The sequence below is a fragment of the Danio aesculapii genome, chromosome 24 (assembly GCF_903798145.1).
Source record: "Danio aesculapii chromosome 24, fDanAes4.1, whole genome shotgun sequence".
NCBI lineage: Eukaryota > Metazoa > Chordata > Actinopteri > Cypriniformes > Danionidae > Danio > Danio aesculapii.
This window is the reverse complement of record NC_079458.1, coordinates 11119010-11143537: the sequence shown is the minus strand read 5'-3', so window position 1 is coordinate 11143537 and position 24528 is coordinate 11119010. Positions and strand designations below refer to the sequence as shown.

Below are 24528 nucleotides of genomic sequence, written 5' to 3'. Positions count from 1 at the left end.
GACCGGAGAAAAACTGCGTTATTTGCAAGTTTGTTCTCCGGAATTAATAACAAAAGAAAAAAATAGAGTGGGAGAGTTTAGCTGACGCGGTTAAGGCAGTTGGGTCTGAACATCGCACTGTGAGTGAATTAAAAAAGAAATGGTCTGATGTAAAGGTGTAAAATTTTGTAATGTCTATAGCAGCGTGAGTGGCGTAGCTCGTAAAGCGTATGGCAACATGTTTTGACACGTTCGATCATGGACTCGGTTCGAACCCAGCGTCTGATGAACTCATTCTTCTTTTTTCCCCCACTACATATCAGATTTTGCCTACTCTTCATCACGAGGAGGACAAGTAGGAATCATTAATAAGTGTGTGTATTATGTTAAGCACATTTATTGAATGGAAATGTTTCTGATTCATCCAAATTCATCTTCAGATGGTGCCTTTATTGCAATGTGCGTGCAGTCGATCGCTCCGATTACATTGGGAAAACCGGCGCTCGCTGCAAATAGGCGCTTTAATGTTTGGCTGGTCAACTGCATCGTATGGAAACCTTATAAATCTGCTAGACATGCGGATGATCCTGTCCCATACAGCTGCCATTGCACAGCTCAAAGATACTTTGCAGTGTGCAAATTAACATAATTGCCTCTAGGAGTCGCCAATGGAAATAAAACAAACACACACAAGAAATGCACGTATGCCAGCCATGAAGTTGTCGTGAACCAACGCACATTCTCACGTTCATTTCATCGTTAGTAAATCCAAACGCGAGCGTGAAATCTGGCGTACGCAAAGTTTTTGTGCGTACACATCGTTGATACATGAGGCCCCTGGTCATCCAGATTGGGGATTGAGCTTTGGGCTAACAACCCACCTCATAAAAACTAGATGTTACAAACACCAATATGGTGTGACTAAATATCAACTTTGATATAAATGGCCCTGGGAGTAAGTATTTAAGTATTAATATAAATAATAGTGTGATTTATATTGCATTGTTAAAAAGCAGAGTTATTTTTAAATTTATTTCATCTATATCATTATTACTTTTCATATCACAGAAGGTGTCTGTAAATAGAGAGCAAAAAAAGCCATAGTAAAAAATGTATTCTTTTTTTAAACACTAGTCCATTCATCTTCTCTCTGAAAAACCCCTGATCCTCACATACCTGTAAAAGTGCTGTTGTATTGACGTCCGTCGGCTCGGTTAACTTCAATAATTACCAATCAATTGTTCAACTACGCGTCAGGCATCAGTGAACTCGCGTGTTTGTTGGTGTTAAATCAAGGTGAAATGTCATCATACCAAATTGGACTTGTTCAAAAACCATCTAAGATTCATACTGTAGATACAAACTGGGTGAGATGTAAACTGAATGTAAATGGGAATCCTAATAAAAACGCAGCTCACTTGGATTTCATTTTTAAAGGGGCCATGACATGGATTTTTCTTATTTATTGTTAGTTATTTTTTTATATGTTGAGGTTCACTTTTATTGTTAATTAAGGTTTTTATAACAAAAACAAATGTCTATATACAGAAAAAAACTATTATTACTGTCATCATTTTAACCCTCTTGATAAAAAGGCCTGTTTTAGTAAATGGATAATGTTTTGATTGTTTCTGTGGCGGCCACATTGGAGGCACAGAATGTAAACAATGCAACTGAAACAATGAATGAAACTCACATTTTGCTTATTACTGCATCTTAAAATGGTCAATTATCGTTTCTTGAAATATTATAATAATAAATACTGCTTATTTATATCTGTTTACACCTATTAAACTCAGTTTGTCTAAATATTGCACCATTTTCAGCATACTAAGTCTTTATCTACATGATTTAGCATCATCCATTTATTTTAGACACCATAAATATGCTCTCTGATGAATGCCTGTGGGTGGGGCTTAAGATCTAGAGGCGTGGTCTGTGAGTTACTCTGATGTCACAAGGTACCCAGTTGGCAAATGAGTCATTTAAGTGCTTAAATTAATGCATCATTTATAAGGAGGAGGATGTTTTAAATGCTGAAATTTGCTGGATGTTTTAATGGAGCAAAACCCTCTTAAAGTTTTAAGACAACTTTGATTTCAGATGTCATGAAGCCTTTAAATCTACAGGTGACTAGTGATCTTGGCTTCCTCCTGAGAAACTCTTTATGAGGAGGAGGAGGAGGGAAAACAGTGGGATTTGTTAGGAAGTGAATCATTCTGGTTTTGATTGATTTGTGTTCCTGAATGATTCTGTTTGCAGCCCCCTCCTTTCTCACCAAACAGAAGTAGTTCTATAAACTAAAGTAGAAAAAGTAAAATCACTATCAGAGACCCCTTGTTCTCTTCTCAAATTGTTTTGAATTGTAGCACTGTCAAATCATGGTTAATCACATCCAAAACAAACATTTTTTGTTTGTGTAATATCTTTGTATGTACTGTGAGTATTTATTTATATATATATATATATATATATATATATATATATATATATATATATATATATATATATATATATATATATATATATATATATATATATATATATATATATATATATATATATATATATATATATATCACATTTATAGCAATATCACATGAGTAGCAGTGCAATATGGCTGTATATCAGCACACGTGGAAGGCGTGCATTTATACAACAGTTCGACGGCACAATCGTGTATATAAAAAAGAAAATCAAACACGGAGAGTCTAAAAACCCTTTTGTATTACTGTAGGAACTACTTTCTTCTGCCATTCATTTACATCTGCAGCTGACGTCAAAACAGCAGAAACCGTTACGTATTCACCAACGTCACTTTAGTGCTAGTGTTTGAATGATTCTCAAGCGTAATGTATGAAGTGATGACAAAACAGGTGATTTTGCTGACATTTTAAGATTATAAGGCTGAACTTGGCATGAAATGCCCTCCGTCTACAGAGATATCTTCTTACTGTGTTACAGTCTACAGTATTTCTCTGTTCCAATTGGTATATCACAATAATTAACCCCGAAAAAAGCAGCGCAATAACTATCAGACTGCTGTTGTGTTTGCGATAAGGAAAACTAAGGAGGGGGAGGGGGTGTTCGGGGTGAGGTCTCTGAATAACATTGTTGAGAACCGGGATAGGAAAGTAACTTAAAATAGGCACTGTCCTTATAAATAAACTGCATAGTTGCAATCTATATAAAAGAGAGAGATCGACTTAGAATATCACTTACCAGCTTAATAATGATTTGATCAGCTGTAGTTAGAAAACACGCTGTTTTAATATTCTAAGCAGGGGCTTATTATGCTGTCCTAGCGCATAATAATAGATAACATCAACCGTCTTTGGTGGACGCCTACACGCTGTCTCTTAGAAATGATAAACATTAAGAAAAAAGTACCATCTTTATAAATAAACTGCATAGTTGCAATCTAAACAACTACATTCTTGACTAAAAAAGCCTCAAAAGTACACTGTGTTGTCCAATAGGTGCAATATTTGTCAAACTGTAAAGTGTCCTCTTGTCGCTGTATGTGGGCGGAGTAATACAAAGGTGAAGGGTGAAGAGGCTGGACCAGTGCTGTTATTGCAGAATATCGCATGGCTATCAGATAATCAGATTTAAGAACCAGACAGAACTGTTGTATAAATAAATATGTATATATATATATATATATATATATATATATATATATATATATATATATAATAACTATTTTAGGTTTGTATATTGTTGTAATTTCTTGAATCTGATTGGCTGATAGCAGTGCGATATTCTGCAATATCAGCACTCCTACAGCCTCCAAACCCTTCTGTATTACTCCACCCACATAGAATGACAGCAGATCAATAAACTCACTAGTTTGACAAATATTGCAGTTTGGACAATATAATGTACTTTTGAGGCTTTTTAGACGAAAATGTAGTTGTTTAGATTGCAACTATGCAGTGCCATCCACAAGATGATGACGGAGATGCCATAATTAGCCCTTAGAAGAGAAAAACACCCAGCTTAATTTTGAACTACAACCTTCACTACCCGCCTCGAGGTCCTATGCCGATCCTTCCCCTCTCTCTGCTCCCCACACGTTCCTGTCAATTCTCTCTACTGTCCTGTCAAAATAAAGGTGAAAACCCCTAAAAAATTATTAAAAAAAACAACAACTTTGTCTTAAATGTATGTGCATGCTTGTGTGTATTTATAAGACTATATTAAACAAACTTTTGTTTTGGATGTGATTGATTGCGATTGATACATTCTGCAAATACATTCAGATTTAGAGCCCAATCGTATTATTATTATTATAATTACTAATAAATATCTTTCTTTGTCCTAACATTCATTTTTCAAAGGCCCTCTTTCAATTTTTGCCTGCTGTACATTAGCATTGCAGCAAACTCTTGCGTATCGCATTTTAGCGCTTCATCGTCTGCATCAATAGAGAACAGCCGAAATTCAAAAGCAGCGGAAATCAATCTAAAAACTGAACCGCTTATGAATAAGAGCCTTTTATCAACCCCAACCCCAGAAATAAGCCATCAGATACAGACTCGGAGAGAGCGGAGATCTGGGTCTGCGTGTCGAGTCAGCTGTGAACGTTTGCAAAGCGACTGAATGCTAATCCTGTGAAAGAAGGCAGTTCTCAGGCTGATGTCAGATCAGCGATAGCTCCAGCAGATAAACGTGTCTTATCTGCTTTCTTAAGACGCGGTGTGACTGCCATCTGAAGTGCCGTAGACACTCGCACAAAGCCCGACTTCAAGCTCTGGCTGCGTATCGTCGTCTACAGAAGTGTATTGGAGTCAATGGAACGGGCTGACTTTTGCTTGACGAGTGAGCATAAGCTCGGCGTTATCGGCCCGTAATGACAGAATGAATTAGATTTCTCTTAAGGTCAATTGTATGCAGCGTTTCAGTAGTAGAGCTTTGATTCACGTGCTGACGTTTGTCTTTTGAAGGATGGCATGTGTTTTAATGGCCTCCGTTTCTTACCGTCTATCTCCTGTGGATGTGATTGTGTGAAAGTTAAAGCAGACCTTTTAACAATGACACAAGTAGCATTTGGAAACTAAAATTTGGCTTTTATTTGTTCATTTACTCTAAAGAAATGCAGAATGACAATAATAAAAAATTGTGATAATCATATCACAATTTTTAAAATTATTTTGTTAGTATTGATTTTTTAATATATGGGACATTCAACCAGAAACGTACATTACCTGTTCCTGAAATAACATCAGGGTGAAAAAATACTTAATACTTAATACTTAAAAAGTATTAAAAGTTGATAAATCAATGTAGAGGAATTTAAGGCACTTAAAAAGTATTAAAAAGTCTTAAATGCTGTTTTGCAAGGTACTGAATGTTATATAATTTTAGATTATTTATTGTATGGTTGTATGCTAAAGTTTGCCTGAATTTAATCTGTGAATATCAGGATGCTGTGTAGTTTATGAAATCAATAAAATCCTGCTATTTGACATCATGCTGCTTTGTTTACTGCAGTAATTGAGTAAACACTATTATTTCTGCAGTTCTATAGCTGCTGAATTAGCTAGATTTAATAGATTTTTATTCAGTAAATGAATTTCAAGAGTTTCCACTTAGATATGCTTGGCGTAAAAAGCAGGTTTGGCATGCTGTCCCGGGAGAGAACCCTGAGCTCGGAGATATTTGAGCCCAGGGCTCCCGCCCGGTCGATAAGCATATCAGGAGATCCGAGATCAGGTAGGTCTCGAGAGCTCCTCCCTTAGAAAAGGGAGGAAAAGGAGGAGATGGGGTGGAAGGGGGGATTCTTCCAAACGAAGATAGAAACAGTAGGGAGAAAATGATCCATTTATAGTAAACTAGGATCACTCTGATTGGATTATTACTGATTACAGATGAGTGGCCAGACGTGCTCAATCATATCACGTGCTCCTCTCAAAATTAGTTTATGAAACTTCACAATGTTTTAGTTTTGGATTAGTTTCTTACATTAATATTGAGTAAATATACTGTAAGTTAAAATCTCGCCAGTGTTTTCAGTTGAAAAGTGGTTTTAAGGTCTTAAAATGTATGGAAAGTGTCTTTAAAAAGGTCTTAAAGGGATTGAATTTTACTCTCTGATTCCTGTATACTCTGAACATAAATACAGTGAATAAAAAGAATTTCATCCCAAAAATTTCTGGACCGATGGCTGACTTCTGTGAGTTGTTCTGTAAAGGAATATGTCATTCATTTGGTTCTCAGATTTTTGTTCTTAATTAAAAACACTTTACAAGCTTACAAGCCCTGTTATTGTCCTTGTCCTCAGCCCAATTGAACCTACAGATTTAATAGTTTTGTTCTGCTAAAAACTGTTATTTAGAAAAAATTTGAAATTAAAAACATGAAATTATAAATAAATTCTACAAATAAATACTACAAATAATTTTACAATTGTGCCCATGTTACAATCAGTTCTGTCACATTTGCCCTAAAATTATCATAAAATGTGTGCAATAAACCTTTAAGGCTATGATGACTCAAAGGAAGTGACATTATTTAATGGAGAAGTTGACTGATTAAGGATGCTATCTATCATTTAATTGTATGCTTTGATTTGTATGATTTTCTTTTTGTGGAAGACAAGCTTAAAGGTCAGGCCCTGTAACAGTGAAATCGTATGCCTCTGGTAGAATGTCTGACATTCATTATATTTTAGTTTATTTTATCTTATTTTTGGTTTTGATATGTTCAAAAAGATGCACTTATATACATTTCTATTTTGTTTTATTTTGAAAATGTTATTCATTTTCAATGTATTTTTAATTCAAATTTATTTTTCATTTAAATTTCATTTTAATTTAATTTTAACGTATTTTCTGTTTGTTGTCTTGTTTTCTATTTAATTTTTATTTATTTGTTTATTTATATAGTCTTTTTTGTATTTAAAAATATTTCTTATCAATATTATGTATTATTATATATTATTATTATTTCTTATAAATAAGTTTTCTTAAATATTAATATAAAAAAACTTAAAACAATAAACCAGTACAGTACAATACATTACATGCATAATTTTATTTCATTTATTTGTTTATGTACAATTTATTTATTTATTTATTTATTTGCTGTTTACAGATTTTAGGATTTTCATGGTCGTGTGAATTCTCAGCACACCTATTTCTGCTATATTTATTGCTTGTAGGGATATTTCATACAATGCGGTATTAAAAAATATATGCTTACAGCAGCTTTAAGATGGTGCCATTCTGTCATGATGTTGCGTGTATGTGGAGGTGTATTGTGATTTTTATTTTTTTTTCAGACATTTGCCAGTATTATTTATAGCACAACACTAGAGAGAGAACAGGAATGCTATATGACAAAAACAATGGTAAATGTTGCAAGTCAGACTAGAACGTGCATTGCCAACACGTGCACTAATTATTAAACCACAAAGAAAACAGCTCACCTTTTGTCTTCCCAGGTGTGCAGTGCAGTTCAAAACCAGGACTTCACCGTGATCGAGGACTACTGTACGGGTCTGAAAGCTCTGCTCTACCTCAAGAGCATTGAGGAGCTCCAGGACTGGGATGGTCAGTCGCCTTATACGGTTCGTCATCAGAGAGGGAAGCCTGTATCCTTGCTGGAGGAATTTAAAGGAAAGGTGAGTGCCTTCACAGACTTGCTGGTAATTTACTCAACCTCTGGCCAAACAAGATTTAGGAGACTTTTCTTCAGACGAGCATTAAAGACGTTTCTGGCTTAAACTGTAGAATGGTTAACCCTACAGAAGACAACCGCTGTGTGTGCGTCCCTGTCGCAAAATGCAGTCAAAATACTATAAAACGGTAGTAGTTTGTGCTTAAAATTGTATTGTATTAATTGTATTAAAATTGGAGTATTGAAATAAAAAATTACTACAGTTCTTTGGGAATAATATGAAGAAGGTAAGTTGCATATGAATGGGATTAAAGAGGTTTACTTTTTAGATATCATAATATTATAACATGATTAAATTCTCACCCTGATTATCGGACATAATCACATTATTTATGCACATGTGAATGTAGTCATTGAGATGGTTACTACTTCCACCTACTGCTGGTTTAAGTTCATAGGTAGTTGTATGATTTATGCATATTATAAAATATTTCTTGCACTAAATTTCATAGCATTATGTATTTAAGTTTGCAATATTCTATTTGTTTAAATGTCACTTCAGTTGCTTCTGTTTCTTCTGTGTTGTTTTGTTGATATTGGCTTCATTTGATTGGTAGCCACACTATAGGCCCAATCCCAATTCTACCCCTTAGCCCTTCCCCTTACCCCTCGTTTTGCACGTTTACGTGAAGGGGTAGGATTGTCCCAATTCTCTTTAACTTGAAGGCGTAGGGCTAAGGGGAAGGGCTATAATCCCTAATAATAACTCCTGTATAGTGTTTCGACAACCTACTTTCACATCTGTCACTCGATGACACTGGAATTCCCTGTCAGAAAAGTCTAGTGGCTGGGAATGAGCTTTTTACAGTGTCTGCTATAATGTTAATGTTGTTTTCTTGTGTTTACATTGTGTTTACGATCTCTTATTGTCACATTATATCGATATGATAACATGATATCTTTGCCTTTGGTGATTTCCTGAAGATAAATAGCAAAAAATAACGCAACTGGAATAATTAGTCGTGATGAAGGAAGGGCTCGTGATGACATATGATGACGTGTGCAGGTGTTGTAGTGCTGTCCCATTTCTTAGGGGTCAATTTTGAAGCCCTTCCCCTTCACACTCCGTTTCAAGGGCCAATGGGAAGGGGTAGAGGTACACAAATAGAATTGGGATTGGGCCATGGTTTCTTATTATATTAGCAGAAATTATTAGCACAGTTGAAGCATTTGATATAAACGATGACACACAATTAAAGTCAAAATTATTTGCCCTCCTGTGAATTTCTTTTTCAAATATTTCTCAAATGATGTTAAACAGAGCAAGGAATTTTCCACTTTTTTCCTGTGAATTTTCCTATAATATTTTTTCTTCTGGAGAAAGCCTTATTTGTTTTATTTCGGCAAGGATAAATAAATCAGTTTAAATTTTTTTTAAACCATTTTAAGGTTAATATTATTAACCCCCTAAGCAATATATTTAATCATTCATTTTCTTTTCGGCTTAGTCTTTTTATTAATCAGGGTAGCCACAGCGGAATGAACCACCAACTTATGCAGCATATGTTTTACGCAGCGGATGCCCTTCCAGCTGCAATCCATCACTGGGAAACACCCATACACTCCTGCATTTACACACATACATGGCCAATTTAGCGTAATTAATTCACCTATACTGCATGTATTTGGACCCGGAGGAAACCCATGCAAATACGGGGATAACATGGAAACCCCTGACAGAAATGCCAACTGACCCAGCTGGGGCTCGAACCAGCGACCTTCTTGCTGTGAGGCGATTGTGTTACCCACATAATAGTCTGGAGGCCTAGAGCTTGGGAAAGATTGCTCTTTACATTGGTAACGAATGTCTTAGAAAATCAGCTTCACGCAACAGTCGATTATAATCATGTACTGTACAGTAAAATGCCATTTCCCTACAGCAAATCTGTGGCCAGTGGAAACGCTGAGTGGCTAGTGACTTTGAAAAGCACTAGTAACCACAGTGGTTGGTTAATGTCAAGCCACGTTCACAGCTGTTTTAAAACAGCCTTTTACTGGTGATTACCCCTTCCAGACTCACGTTGTTTTCCTTATTACAGTTCTCCCACATGCCATTAAGGAGCTAAACGCAATTCCCATAATTCTGCAGCTTTAGGAACAAGTGCTCATTAATGCAGCATTAGTGTTAAACCCGTGCACTCGCATCCATCCATTTACTTGTTGTTAGTTCGTAAAAATCCACGTAATAACAGTGCTGGCCAATACACAAAGTGGCCGCTTGCGCTTCTGCAGTCTTAAAGGTGAATGAACATTATGGTCGTTATGCTCCTGTTTTACTGTTTCTTCTGCTAAAAGCAAGCACTTGGACCAAAATGAGCAGTTTTAACCCATGGAAGGTTAAAGGATGCGTGAGGTCTTATGAATAGAGCAGATTTGTCAAGTTCGAATCACAAAAACAGAGCTCTAACTTCTAGGAGAAAACAGTTGGGTTACTATATTGCAAGGATTTACATAACATTCATTTATTCATTCATTTTCTTTTCGGTTTAGTCCCTTTATTAATACGGGGTCGTCACAGCGGAATGAACCGCCAACTTATCTAGCACGTTTTACGCAGCGGATGTTTTCTAGCCGCAACCCAATACAGGGGAACACCCATACACTCTTGCATTCACACACATACACAACGGCCAATTTAGCTTATTCAATTCACCTTTAGTTTAGTAAAAATTTTTAACATGTATTTATTACTTAATTTTTTTCTGTAGCAATAAAATGTTTTCTATAATAATAAAGTATGTTTATAATAATAATAATAATAATAATAATAATAATAATAATAATAATAATAATAATAATAATAATAATCGTGTTTATTGGATTTACATATTTCTCCATTCAGTTTTACTTGGAACTATCGAAAATATATATCACTTATTTGTTTTGATTTTGTTTTTTATTTTATTTTTGGGGCGCAGTTGGTAGTGCTGTCGCCTCACAGCAAGAAGGTTGCGGGTTCGAGCCTCTGCTAGGTCAGTTGGCGTTTTTGTAGGGAGTTTGCATGTTCTCCCCGCGTTCGCGTGGGTTTCCTCTGGGTGCTCCGGTTTCCCCCACAGTCCAAAGACATGCGGTACAGGTGAATAACAATAATAATAATAACAATAATAATAATAATAATAATAATAATTAAAAAATAAGTGGTCTGTTCTTGCTTTAAAAATAAATAAATAAATAAATAAATAAATAAAACATATTTCAACAGTGTAAACTATAAATAAAATACTATTAAAACCCCTCATTTTACAGAAAATCACAGAACTGCATTTAAACAAACACAAATATGCATGACTTTTTTATGCTTCCCAGCAATGATGTCATTACAGTATTTGCATAATGATTCGCACTTGGACTTTATCACACACCCACGGCTACATTATAATAATAATAATAATTTATATTTAAAATAATAATGTATATTGGACTTGCATATTTCTTCGTCAAATTTAATTTAATTTAATTTAGTTTAATTTAATTTAATTTAATTTAATTTAATTTAATTTAATTTAATTTAATTTAATTTAATTTAATTTAATTTAATTTAATTTAATTTAATTTAATTGTTTTTGTTATTTTAAATAATTTCAATTAAAATAGAATTTAGCTTTATATTTAATTTTTTTTAATTTATCACTTTATTTTTTGCTGTAGCAATTAAAATGTTTTCTATTATACTACTACTACTACTACTACTAATAATAATAATAATAATAATAATAATAATAATAATAATATTAATGTTTAATAGATTTACACATTTCTTCATCACTTCAGTTTTATTTGAACGTGATCAGTAAATTTTTTTGTGGTTTAAAAAAAAAATTATTCAAGCGTGTTAATTAATTTCAATTTTATTTTATTTTTTAACCTGTTGTTAAACTTTTATTTTATTTTATTTTCATTTTGTATTTGTTTTATTTAATTTTTAATCATTTGAATTTAAATAGAATTTAGCTTTATTTTTTATATGTGTTTATTACTTTATTTTTTATTGCTGTAGCAATAAAAATATTGTCTATAATAAAAGTATGTTTATAATAATAATAATAATAACAATAATAATAATAATAATAATTAAAAAATGAGTGGTCTGTTCTTGCTTTAAAAATAAATAAATAAATAAATAAAACATATTTCAACAGTGTAAACTATAAATAAAATACTATTAAAACCCCTCATTTTACAGAAAATCACAGAACTGCGTTTAAACAAACTCAAATATGCATGACTTTTTTATGCTTCCCAGCAATGATGTCATTACAGTATTTGCATAATGATTCGCGATTGGTCTTTATCACACACCCACTGCTACATTATAATAAATTCAAATCTACTTTAGCTGTGAGCTTTTTTCCAATTTTACCTTTCACCATTTCGACCAAAATGATCAAGGTGAGGTTAAATTATGCCAAGGTTCGAATCACAAAAAGACTCCCGGTAGCAAATAATTGGGTTTACTTTATATCGCAACTTTTTACTCCTGGCAAGCATGCCATTTACATACTAGCAGCAACAAAAATAATATAGAAGCGGAAAATGAGATTTGACAAAGGCAGCTGTTGGCGCGTTTAATGGTTTGTACTTGACGTGTTCGCTCAGCCCTCCGTAATCTCCCTCATTATTTGTGCACAAGGAATATTAGGCGGCATGTAAATGAGCAAAACTTCAGTAAACTCCTTTCAAAGCGGCGAATTAAAGGGCTTTATCAGATCACAGCCTCTCTGCTAATACACCAGCCCAGGGAAAAGCTTTGAAGCCCGTCTAGTGTTTTCTAACGCCGCGACTTCTCAGCTTCTGCAGTGCATGCGGAGGCTCGCTGCAATACTTTAAATGCTAATGCCGAGTGAAGGAATAAACCCAAAGAAGAAGCAGACGGTGATAAGTGTTAGGCATGTCTGTGGGACTTTAGTGCTGGAATTGGGAAAGAATGTGGAGGGTTATGTGTGTGTAGGAGCATCTTTTGGTGCAGATCTGATCTGATCTGCGTTTCTGGAAAAGTCAGCGAGCGCAGGGGTCACCGGGAGCTGCGCTTGACAGGCGCTCTTTTGTAAACCGAGACGAAAAATCAATGAACATTAGAGCATGTGAGCATTGTGCTTCACTACTACCATTGTACAGTTCTGGCAAGCCGCTTGGATGCTGGCAGATGGATACTGGAGGAAAATAGATTTGTGTTTTTGTTCTTTGAAGGGAGTATAAATGTTATATGAGATGCGATGGAGACTATATTCGTTATTAATTATGAAAGTATTAAAAATTACGTAATTATTGGCAAGGATGAAACCAAGTTATAAAAGTTTTTCTTCTTTTTTTAGTACACTTAAAATGTAAAGTAACGTTTCATTTTAAAATGAAGTACAATTTTTATTCGGATTTACAGTAACATTTAAAAAAAAATTATAATTATGAAAGAAACTGATAAAAGGACAGACTTTTATAACATCTATATTTTAAATAAATGGTGTTATTCATCAAAGAGCCCTGACAAAAATTAACATGAGTTCCACAATAATATTAAGTAGCAGAATATTAAGAAACTGTTTTCAACATTGAAAATATTAATGTTACTCAAATAGATATTTTTAATAATAGTAATAATATCTATACTACCTGACAAAAGTCTTGTCGCTTATCCAAGTTTTAGGAACAACAAATAATAACTTGATAATCATCTGGTATCAGAAGTGGCTTATATGAAAGGCAAAGGCCTCTAGATTACGCTTATTTTACCAAAATAAAATATGATCATGCCTTGATTTTTAATTATTTAATTAAGACAGTAAGGTCTGACTTTGCTTAGACAAAAGTCTTGTTACTTAACAGAAATAATGTAGAGTATAGAATATAAAGTCATGCTGCAGTGGAAAATAATGAATATTGTGTATGACTCCCATGAGCTTGGACGACTGCATCCATACATCTCTGCAATGACTCAAATAACTTATTAATAAAGTCATCTGGAATGGCAAAGAAAGCGTTCTTGCAGGACTCCTAGAGCTCATTAAGATTCTTTGGAATTATCTTCAATGCCTCCTCCATCTTACCCCAGACATGCTCAACAATGTTCAAATCTGGTGACTGGGCTGGCCAATCCTGGAGCACCTTGACCTACTTTGCTTTCAGGAACTTTGATCTGGAGGCTGAAGTATGAGAAGGAGCGCTATCCTGCTGAAGAATGTGGCCTGTCCTGTGGTTTGTAATGTAATGGGCAGCACAAATGTCTTGATACCTCAGGCTTTTGATGTTGCCATCCATTCTGCAGATCTCTTGCACAGCCCCCAATACTGAATGTAACCCCAAACCATGACTTTTCCTTCACAACCGTGACTGATTTCTGTGACAATCTTGGGTCATTGTGGGTTCCAATTGGTCTTCTGTAGCATTATGATGATTGGGATGCAGAAGTCAAGTATTATAATAACTGTTAATGATAGTATATACATTTATTTATTTATTTATTTATTTATTTATTTATTTATTTATTTATTTATTTATTATTATTATTATTATTATTATTATTATTATTATTATTATTATTATTATTATTATTATTATAATTATAAAATTATAAAATTATGTTATATTTGGTCATTGAAAATTCTTTTGAAAGCATTAGAGGCACAAAAATGTAATTTAATTTGAATATTGACATTGTTCAAGCCCAAATACTTTGAATTTTTGTAAAAGTAATACAGTAATACCTTGTTTGAAGGTTATTCACATGTATTCAGTTCTATTAATCTATTAACAAGGCTTTCAAGGTTTAGTTGATGTCTCTTTAATGACTTTTTCCTAATTTTATGTGATAATTTGTTAAAATCACATAAGCATATGAATAAATAAACTATCATTTAAAAAGCATCTGCTTTAAAACACACAGGTATTAATCTTATATTAGCACAGTTACACTGTATAAGCAGTGGCTCCATCACACACACACACAAACGCACAGACACACACAGGCTCCATCTGTTTCCCTTTCTCTGTAACCCGTGTGTTGTGTCGCCCCTGACAGTGTGAAGCAAGACAACCTTGCTGAAGGCTTCATTACCATTATAGTCCTGCCAGGCAACAGTGAGCTCCACAGGCCTCCAGACCGATGTTTACAAGTGTTAAAAGCGCACCAGCCAGCCTTACCGAGTCTGCGTTTATGCTAGCTGTAAAACACACGACTTTTGCTACAGCTAAGACCTGACATCAACATTAATCCTGAGTTTTTGCCACTTAAAAACCGTTTTGGAAACACTGCAGACTGTGGCGTGGCGACCCCTGAAATATAAAGTGACTAAGCTGATGGAAAATGAATGAATAAACATAATAGTTTTAATAACTAATAGGCAAGGCAAGTTTATTTATACAGCACATTTCATACACAGTGGCAATTCAAAGTGCTTTACATAAACGGGGAAAAAAAAAGACAAGTAGAAGAAAATAAACAATAATTAACAAGCCTAATACCCCCCTCTAACTCTAAATAATCAAATATATACTCTTATTCAGTTATTATGGTGGCTTGAAAAGCCAGCATATTGTTATCTATCTTAAACTTATTATTATTCTTCTTCTTCTTCTTCTTCTTCTTCTTATTCTTCTGAGACTAATTTCTAAGTGTATCTCCTCCTAGGCCTTTCAAGCTACATACTTCAAACTTTCGTCAAACCTTCAAACTGGTCTGACTCGGGTTGCTATATCTTTTCTAACTGATCCGACCTTGGGTTTTCCGAAAAACGACCCAGAAAAAACCCAAAAGTCCCATTGACTTAACATTGGGTCAAACTTTGTGAGCTTATAACTCTGCATCAGACTGTTCTACAGACTTCTAACTGGACTCATTTAACTCAGTCTAGCCAGCAGCCAATAACTGATGACTTTTTAACTTACTAGCCACTCCCTAGCAACCACTTACAGCACCCTAGCAACTGTCCCATAGACTTCCATTGTAAAAGACTCCCATTGACTTAACAATGGATCAACCTTTGTGAGCTCATAACTCTGCATCAGACTGTCCTACAGACTAGAGTCTGGCCTCATTCAACTCAGTCTAGCCAGCAGCCAATCACTGATTACCTTTAAACTTACTAGCCACTCCCTAGCAACCAATTTCAGCACCCTAGCAACTGTCCCAGAGACTGTGACTAGCTATTCTAACACACGCTAACAGTTTTAACATCCTACTGACATGCTAATCTTGCTGGAAAGGTGCTAGCAACACGATAGTGACATGCTAGTCATGCTAGTAACATGCTAATTCATGCTAGAATCATGCTAACAACATGCTAATTCATGCTAGAATCATGCTAGTAACATGCTAGTTACATGCTAATTAATGCTAGAATCATGCTAGTTACATGCTAATTCATGCTAGAAACATGCTAATTCATGCTAGAATCATGCTAACAACATGCTAATTCATGCTAGAAACATGCTAATAACATGCTAATTCATGCTAGTAACATGCTAGAATCATGCTAGTAACATGCTAATTCATGCTAGAATCATGCTAGTAACATGCTAATTCATGCTAGAAACATGCTAGTAACATGCTAATTCATGCTAGAAACATGCTAGTAACATGCTAATCCATGCTAGAATCATGCTAGTAACATGCTAATTCATGCTAGAATCATGCTAGTAAAATGCTAATTCATGCTAGAATCATGCTAGTAACATGCTAATTCATGCTAGAAACAGGCTAGTAACATGCTAATTCATGCTAGAATCATGCTAGTAACATGCTAATTCATGCTAGAATCATGCTAATAACATGCTAATTCATGCTAGAAACATGCTAATTCATGCTAGAATCATGCTAATAACATGCTAATTCATGCTGGAGTCATGCTAATAACATGCTAATTCATGCTAGAATCATGCTAACAACATGCTAATTCATGCTAGAATCATGCTAGTAACATGCTAGTTACATGCTAATTAATGCTAGAATCATGCTAGTTACATGCTAATTCATGCTAGAAACATGCTAATTCATGCTAGAATCATGCTAACAACATGCTAATTCATGCTAGAAACATGCTAATAACATGCTAATTCATGCTAGTAACATGCTAGAATCATGCTAGTAACATGCTAATTCATGCTAGAATCATGCTAGTAACATGCTAATTCATGCTAGAAACATGCTAGTAACATGCTAATTCATGCTAGAAACATGCTAGTAACATGCTAATCCATGCTAGAATCATGCTAGTAACATGCTAATTCATGCTAGAATCATGCTAGTAAAATGCTAATTCATGCTAGAATCATGCTAGTAACATGCTAATTCATGCTAGAATCATGCTAGTAACATGCTAATTCATGCTAGAAACATGCTAGTAACATGCTAATTCATGCTAGAATCATGCTAGTAACATGCTAATTCATGCTAGAATCATGCTAATAACATGCTAATTCATGCTAGAAACATGCTAATTCATGCTAGAATCATGCTAATAACATGCTAATTCATGCTAGAAACATGCTAGTAACATGCTAATTAATGCTAGAAACATGCTAATAATATGCTAATTCATGCTAGAATCATGCTAGTAACATGCTAATTCATGCTAGAAACATGTTAGTAACATGCTAATTCATGCTAGAATCATGCTAGTAACATGCTAATTCATGCTAGAATCATGCTAGTAACATGCTAATTCATGCTAGAATCATGCTAATAACATGCTAATTCATGCTAGAAACATGCTAGTAACATGCTAATTCATGCTAGAATCATGCTAGTTACATGCTAATCCATGCTAGAATCATGCTAGTAACATGCTAATTCATGCTAGAATCATGCTAGTAACATGCTAATTCATGCTAGAATCATGCTAGTAACATGCTAATTCATGCTAGAATCATGCTAATAACATGCTAATTCATGCTAGAATCATGCTAGTAACATGCTAATTCATGCTAGAATCATGCTAGTAACATGCTAATTCATGCTAGAAACATGCTAATTCATGCTAGAATCATGCTAGTAACATGCTAATTCATGCTAGAATCATGCTAATAACATGCTAATTCATGCTAGAAACATGCTAATTCATGCTAGAATCATGCTAATAACATGCTAAATCATGCTAGAAACATGCTAGTAACATGCTAATTCGTGCTAGAAACATGCTAGTAACATGCTAATTCGTACTAGAATCATGCTAGTAACATGCTAATTCATGCTAGAATAATGCTAGTAACATGTTAATTCATGCTAGAATCATGCTAATAACATGCTAATTCATGCTAGAATCATGCTAATAACATGCTAATTCATGCTAGTAACATGCTAATTCATGCTAGAATCATGCTAGTAACATGCTAATTCATGCTAGAAACATGCTAGTAACATGCTAATTCATGCTAGAATCATGCTAATTCATGCTAGAAACATGCTAGTAACATGCTAATTCATGCTAGAATCATGCTAGTTACATGCTAATTTATGTTAGAATCATGCTAGTTACTTGCTAATTCATGCTAGTAACATGCTAATTCAGACTCGGCTTTTCAAACCACCATAAAGTTTGTCCTCAAACTTTAATATCTAGTTATTCTTCTTCTTCTTCTTCTTCTTCTTCTTCTTCTTCTTATTCTTATTCTTCTGAGACTAATTTCTAAGTGTATCTCCTCCTAGGCCTTTCAAGCTACATACTTCAAACTTTCGTCAAACCTTCAAACTGGTCTGACTCGGGTTGCTATATCTTTTCTAACTGATCCGACCTTGGGTTTTCCGAAAAACGACCCAGAAAAAACCCAAAAGTCCCATTGACTTAACATTGGGTCAAACTTTGTGAGCTTATAACTCTGCATCAGACTGTTCTACAGACTTCTAACTGGACTCATTTAACTCAGTCTAGCCAGCAGCCAATAACTGATGACTTTTTAACTTACTAGCCACTCCCTAGCAACCACTTACAGCACCCTAGCAACTGTCCCATAGACTTCCATTGTAAAAGACTCCCATTTACTTAACATTGGATCAACCTTTGTGAGCTCATAACTCTGCATCAGACTGTCCTACAGACTAGAGTCTGGCCTCATTCAACTCAGTCTAGCCAGCAGCCAATCACTGATTACCTTTAAACTTACTAGCCACTCCCTAGCAACCAATTTCAGCACCCTAGCAACTGTCCCAGAGACTGTGACTAGCTATTCTAACACATGCTAACAGTTTTAACATCTTACTGACATGCTAATCTTGCTAGAAAGGTGCTAGCAACACGATAGTGACATGCTAGTCATGCTAGTAACATGCTAATTCATGCTAGAATCATGCTAACAACATGCTAATTCATGCTAGAAACAAGCTGACTCATGCTAGAATCATGCTAGTAACATGCTAATTAATGCTAGAATCATGCTAGTTACATGCTAATTCATGCTAGAAACATGCTAATTCATGCTAGAATCATGCTAACAACATGCTAATTCATGCTAGAAACATGCTAATAACATGCTAATTCATGCTAGAATCATGCTAGTAACATGCTAATTCATGCTAGAATCATGCTAGTAACATGCTAATTCATGCTAGAAACATGCTAGTAACATGGTAATTCATGCTAGAATCATGCTAGTAACATGCTAATTCATGCTAGAAACATGCTAGTAACATGCTAATTCATGCTAGAAACATGCTAGTAACATGCTAATCCATGCTAGAATCATGCTAGTAACATGCTAATTCATGCTAGAAACATGCTAGTAAAATGCTAATACATGCTAGAATCATGCTAGTAACATGCTAATTCATGCTAGAATCATGCTAGTAACATGCTAATTCATGCTAGAAACATGCTAGTAACATGCTAATTCATGCTAGAATCATGCTAGTAACATGCTAATTCATGCTAGAATCATGCTAATACATGCTAATTTATGCTAGAAACATGCTAGTAACATGCTAATTAATGCTAGAAACATGCTGGTAACATGCTAATTCATGCTAGAATCATGCTAGTAACATGCTAATTCATGCTAGAAACATGCTAGTAACATGCTAATTCATGCTAGAATCATGCTAGTAACATGTTAATTCATGCTAGAATCATGCTAATAACATGCTAATTCATGCTAGAATCATGCTAATAACATGCTAATTCATGCTAGAAACATGCTAGTAACATGCTAATTCATGCTAGAATCATGCTAGTTACATGCTAATCCATGCTAGAATCATGCTAGTAACATGCTAATTCATGCTAGAATCATGCTAGTAACATGCTAATTCATGCTAGAATCATGCTAGTAACATGCTAATTCATGCTAGAATCATGCTAATAACATGCTTATTCATGCTAGAATCATGCTAGAAACATGCTAATTCATGCTAGAATCATGCTAGTAACATGCTAATTCATGCTAGAAACATGCTAATTCATGCTAGAATCATGCTAGTAACATGCTAATTCATGTTAGAATCATGCTAATAACATGCTAATTCATGCTAGAAACATGCTAATTCATGCTAGAATCATGCTAATAACATCCTAAATCATGCTAGAAACATGCTAGTAACATGCTAATTCGTGCTAGAAACATGCTAGTAACATGCTAATTCATGCTAGAATCATGCTAGTAACATGCTCATTCATGCTAAAATCATGCTAATAACATGCTAATTCATGTTAGAAACATGCTAATTCATGCTAGAATCATGCTAATAACATGCTAGTAACATGCTAATTCATGCTAGAAACATGCTAGTAACATGCTAATTCATGCTAGAATCATGCTAGTAACATGCTAATTCATGCTAGAAACATGCTAGTAACATGCTAACTCATGCTAGAAACATGCTAATAACATGCTAATTCATGCTAGAATCATGCTAATTCATGCTAGAAACATGCTAGTAACATGCTAATTCATGCTAGAATCATGCTAGTTACATGCTAATTTATGTTAGAATCATGCTAGTTACTTGCTAATTCATGCTAGTTACATGCTAATTCATGCTAGAATCATGCTAGTTACATGCTAATTTATGTTAGAATCATGCTAGTTACTTGCTAATTCATGCTAGTAACATGCTAATTCAGACTCTGCTTTTCAAGCCACCATAAAGTTTGTCCTCAAACTTTAATATCTAGTTAGAACAGTGACGTTACTCTAAGATCAAATTTGAGAAGCGGTTAACCGATAAAACTGCACATGCGTGATTCAGTGAACCGAGCACAAACAGTACATGACAGCCTGCTTTGACTGAACTAAACTTCAACAACTGCAAGCGCGTGTAAAACGAGGGCTTAAATGAGAGGATCTGGTGAAACTCGTAAAATCGTAATGGAGTTTAAATAGGTGAATCATGCTTCAGTTGGGTTGCAAAACTTGACTGCAAGACATTTTTCAGATCATGATGATATTTTAATTGACTGAAATTACTTTTGCTGACTACAAAATGTTGAGTCCTAACATCTGTGATAAATATCTGAACTTCCCATCACTACTGTGTATCTAACATCAGAAATAGCCTGGCACACATATTTTACTTAAGGCTACTATCTTGTGGGCTGTTGTATTTGAATTTGAGGATGGCTAGTGGTAGATGATAGTGTTCATGTGTCCTCTGAATACAGGTTTCAAAAAATGTATGGCTGAGTTTTTATTATACAATGTTTATTCTGTTGATTTTTGAATCTTGCACCTAACAAATATCATCATTTAGAAAAAAAACTAAAATTAATACTGAAACTAATAAAAACTAAACTAAAACTAAGTCATTTCAAAATATAGAAACTAATAAAAACTAGTAAATCTCCCTCTAAAACTAATTAAAACGAACTAAATTTGAAAACAAAAAGTCAAAACGAAATAGAAACTAAAACTAATGAAAAATCCAAAACTATTATAACCCTGGTAAAAGCTGAAGGCGAATTCACCCTGCATTGACTGAACTCTTAGAATTTCTAGTTTATATGATCCTAAAGATCTGAGTGATCTGTTTGTATTCAGTGAGCATGTCTGTAATGTATTGAGGTCCAAGGCCATTTAGTGATTTATAGACAAGTAATACTTTAAAATCTATTCTGAATGTAACTGGGAGCCAGTGTAAAGACCTGAGGACAGGTGTGATGTGCTCTAATTTTCTGGTTCTGGTCAGCATCCTGGCAGCGGCGTTCTGGATGAGCTGACTCCAGAATCACACCAAGATTCTTGACCTTATTTTTTGTTGTTTCACCCTTAGAGCCAAGGAGTTTGTCAAACAAGAACAGGTTGAGTAGCCTTGTGAAGGTGGCAGGCAAGATCATCGGTTTTAACCAAACGTGTTAAAACCGGTCCAATGGTAATTACCATAATTGTTTTAAAGAGAGCTCGGGGTATCCTATGCACCCAGGATCACCCATTGTACACTGTGTTTCAGCTGCTGCCATCAGTATGTCGTTTTAGAGTTCCTGTTTGCAGGACAAATAGAATTAGACATTATTTTATAATGGTGGCCATTAGGCAGTGTTGGGGAGGTTTCTTTGGAAATGTAATAGATTACAGATTACAAATTACCCTATTTAAAATGTAATAAGTAGTGTACCTTTACAATTACTTTAAAAAGTAAAGTAACTGATTACATCTGATTTTTTTTTTAATTTCTAATGGATATTTTCAACTAAATCATTTTCAAGCATTTATACCAAGCAGGAGTGACCTTACAGTAGCTCTGTTTACTGTTAGAATTTCAAAAATCTTTCATCACTTCAATTAAGATTATATTAATTACATTAATTCTAAAGTGCAGCCAACACAAAACCAGACCTTATAACAAAACAATTGTTTACTATTGTTACGAATTCAAATTTTCAAATTGACACCTTATTTACATTATGGGACTTTTTTTATAAGTTGTTTACATTTTAAGACTTTTTGTTTTAAAAAAACAAATGTTACACACATAGTGTTTGCTGTGGAATGCAAAAACTTTGAAGCTCAATATTTCAAAATCATTCAGAACGCAGATAGAACCTTATAATTCCAAGGTGACGAAAAGGCCTCACCAGAAGGCATTGTGCATATATTAAAACAGGCAAATTTTAAAGAATATTTTTAGATATAACCCTATTTGTAATCTTTGACATTTTCATAAGTAACTGTAATTTAGTTACACATTTTTTTCTCAGTAACGAATTACTGTTACATTTATTTTGTAATGAAATTGCATAATGCTGTTACATGTAACAAGTTACTCCCCAACACTGCCATTAGGTCATTAAAGTCCAGCGAGGAGGGAGATGCACCTAAAAATGATCTATTGCATGTTGTGTTGTAATATTTTGTTAATGTGTTACGGCACCTTGCTGCAATTTTAGTTTCCCTAAACGAGATAATAAAGTTGAGCCTGAGTCTGAGAAGCAAATGGTCAGATTACCAAAACAACATCTTTCTCAGTGGATTAACCTGCACAACTGTCTTAACCTAATTGTTCACCTAAAGAATAACAATGTGCGCTACCAAGTAAACATTGTAAGTTTAGATTTCACACGGACTTTAAGTGCTTTCTTAAAGTGAAAAGGCACAAGTGTAAATGCAGCCTAAGAGAAAGCCAATCAGATGAGCAGCAAACACACTCAGGCTAGCGTCTCAGTGTTGCACAGCCTAAACGCAGCATTTTAGAAATGTCCCCTGAGAGGACGATGCTCGCTGCCTCGGCTAGAAGAAAAAAAACAAACTTGTCTTTCTCTGAACGCTCCCTTAGGCTCCGCTTTATCAACCACAGCGACTTCTGAGCTTTCCTTCACTACGCAGAGCGATCAAACTGCCTTTTCTTTAGTCTTTCCAGCTAACAAATTTTCTCCTAGCCCTCACTGTCCTCCATCACCCTTTCTTATCTGTTGTGTCGTCAGTTTGGCTGTGTTTTTCTCTGTCTCTCAGGCGTTATATAAAGCGCTGCTCGGCTTCAGGTGAGCTGTCAGTCAGAGGAGGGTCTGACAGGTAATAACAGTCTGGAGGCCTTCACTGCCTGACACCACTCATTGGAAATATAATAAATAATATACTATATAACAGGCCCCGCCACCTCAGTTTTCTGCTTGTGTTGTCTTATGCAAAATTAATTAAAAATAAATTGGAATGCAATAGAGGTGCTTCAAGTGACATTCAAGATTTTTATTGCATTGAGGAGTCTGTATTGAAATCCCTCATAATTATTATTATTGTTGTTGTTCTCACACGTTTTCTTTGATGTACTAACTTCATTCTAAGTTTAGCCCTGAGTTCCTTTGTATTTTTATTTATTTGTATTTTTTTGTAGTGGATGAGACATCCTTAAAGTCATAAACCAAATATTTTGTATTATTCTGACAAATTAAATTAAATTAAATTAAATTAAATTAAATTAAATTAAATTAAATTAAATTAAATTAAATTAAATTAAATTAAATTAAATTAAATTAAATTAAATTAAATTAAATTAAATTAAACTTAATAACTTAATTTAATTTAATGTTTTGTTTAATTAATTAGTTTTTTCTTAATTAATTAATTTTTTTATATTCATTCATTTTTTATTTATTTTAATTTAACTACATTTTTATTTTATAATTTTTTTTTGTTTATTTAATTTTTTTATTTATTTAATTTATTTATTTTCTTATTTCATTTAATTTGATTATTTTTTTATTTTATTTATTTTTATTTAATTTTATTTATTTAAAATTTTATTTTATTTTATTACTTTTTTATTCATTTACATTATTACATTTTTATTTATTTATTTATTTTTTTTTTTATTAATTTATATGGGTTGCAGCTGAAAGGGAATCCGCTGCGTCAAACATATGCTGGATAAGTCGGCGGTTTATTCTGCTATGGCGACCCTGGATTAATAAAGGGACTAAGCCTAAAATAAAATGAATGAATGAATAATTAATTAAT

At 34.1% G+C, this 24528-nt stretch overlaps 1 protein-coding gene across 1 annotated transcript in view; it reads left to right on the top strand.

Moving 5' to 3' along the window:
* Window positions 1–24528, top strand: part of dpyda.1 (dihydropyrimidine dehydrogenase a, tandem duplicate 1) — a 394532-nt gene that overhangs the window by 339430 nt on the left and 30574 nt on the right. The window contains exon 20 of the mRNA XM_056450967.1: window positions 7427–7606. Within this exon, the coding sequence (XP_056306942.1) occupies window positions 7427–7606 (180 nt within the window). The remainder of the gene's footprint in view (window positions 1–7426; window positions 7607–24528) is intronic.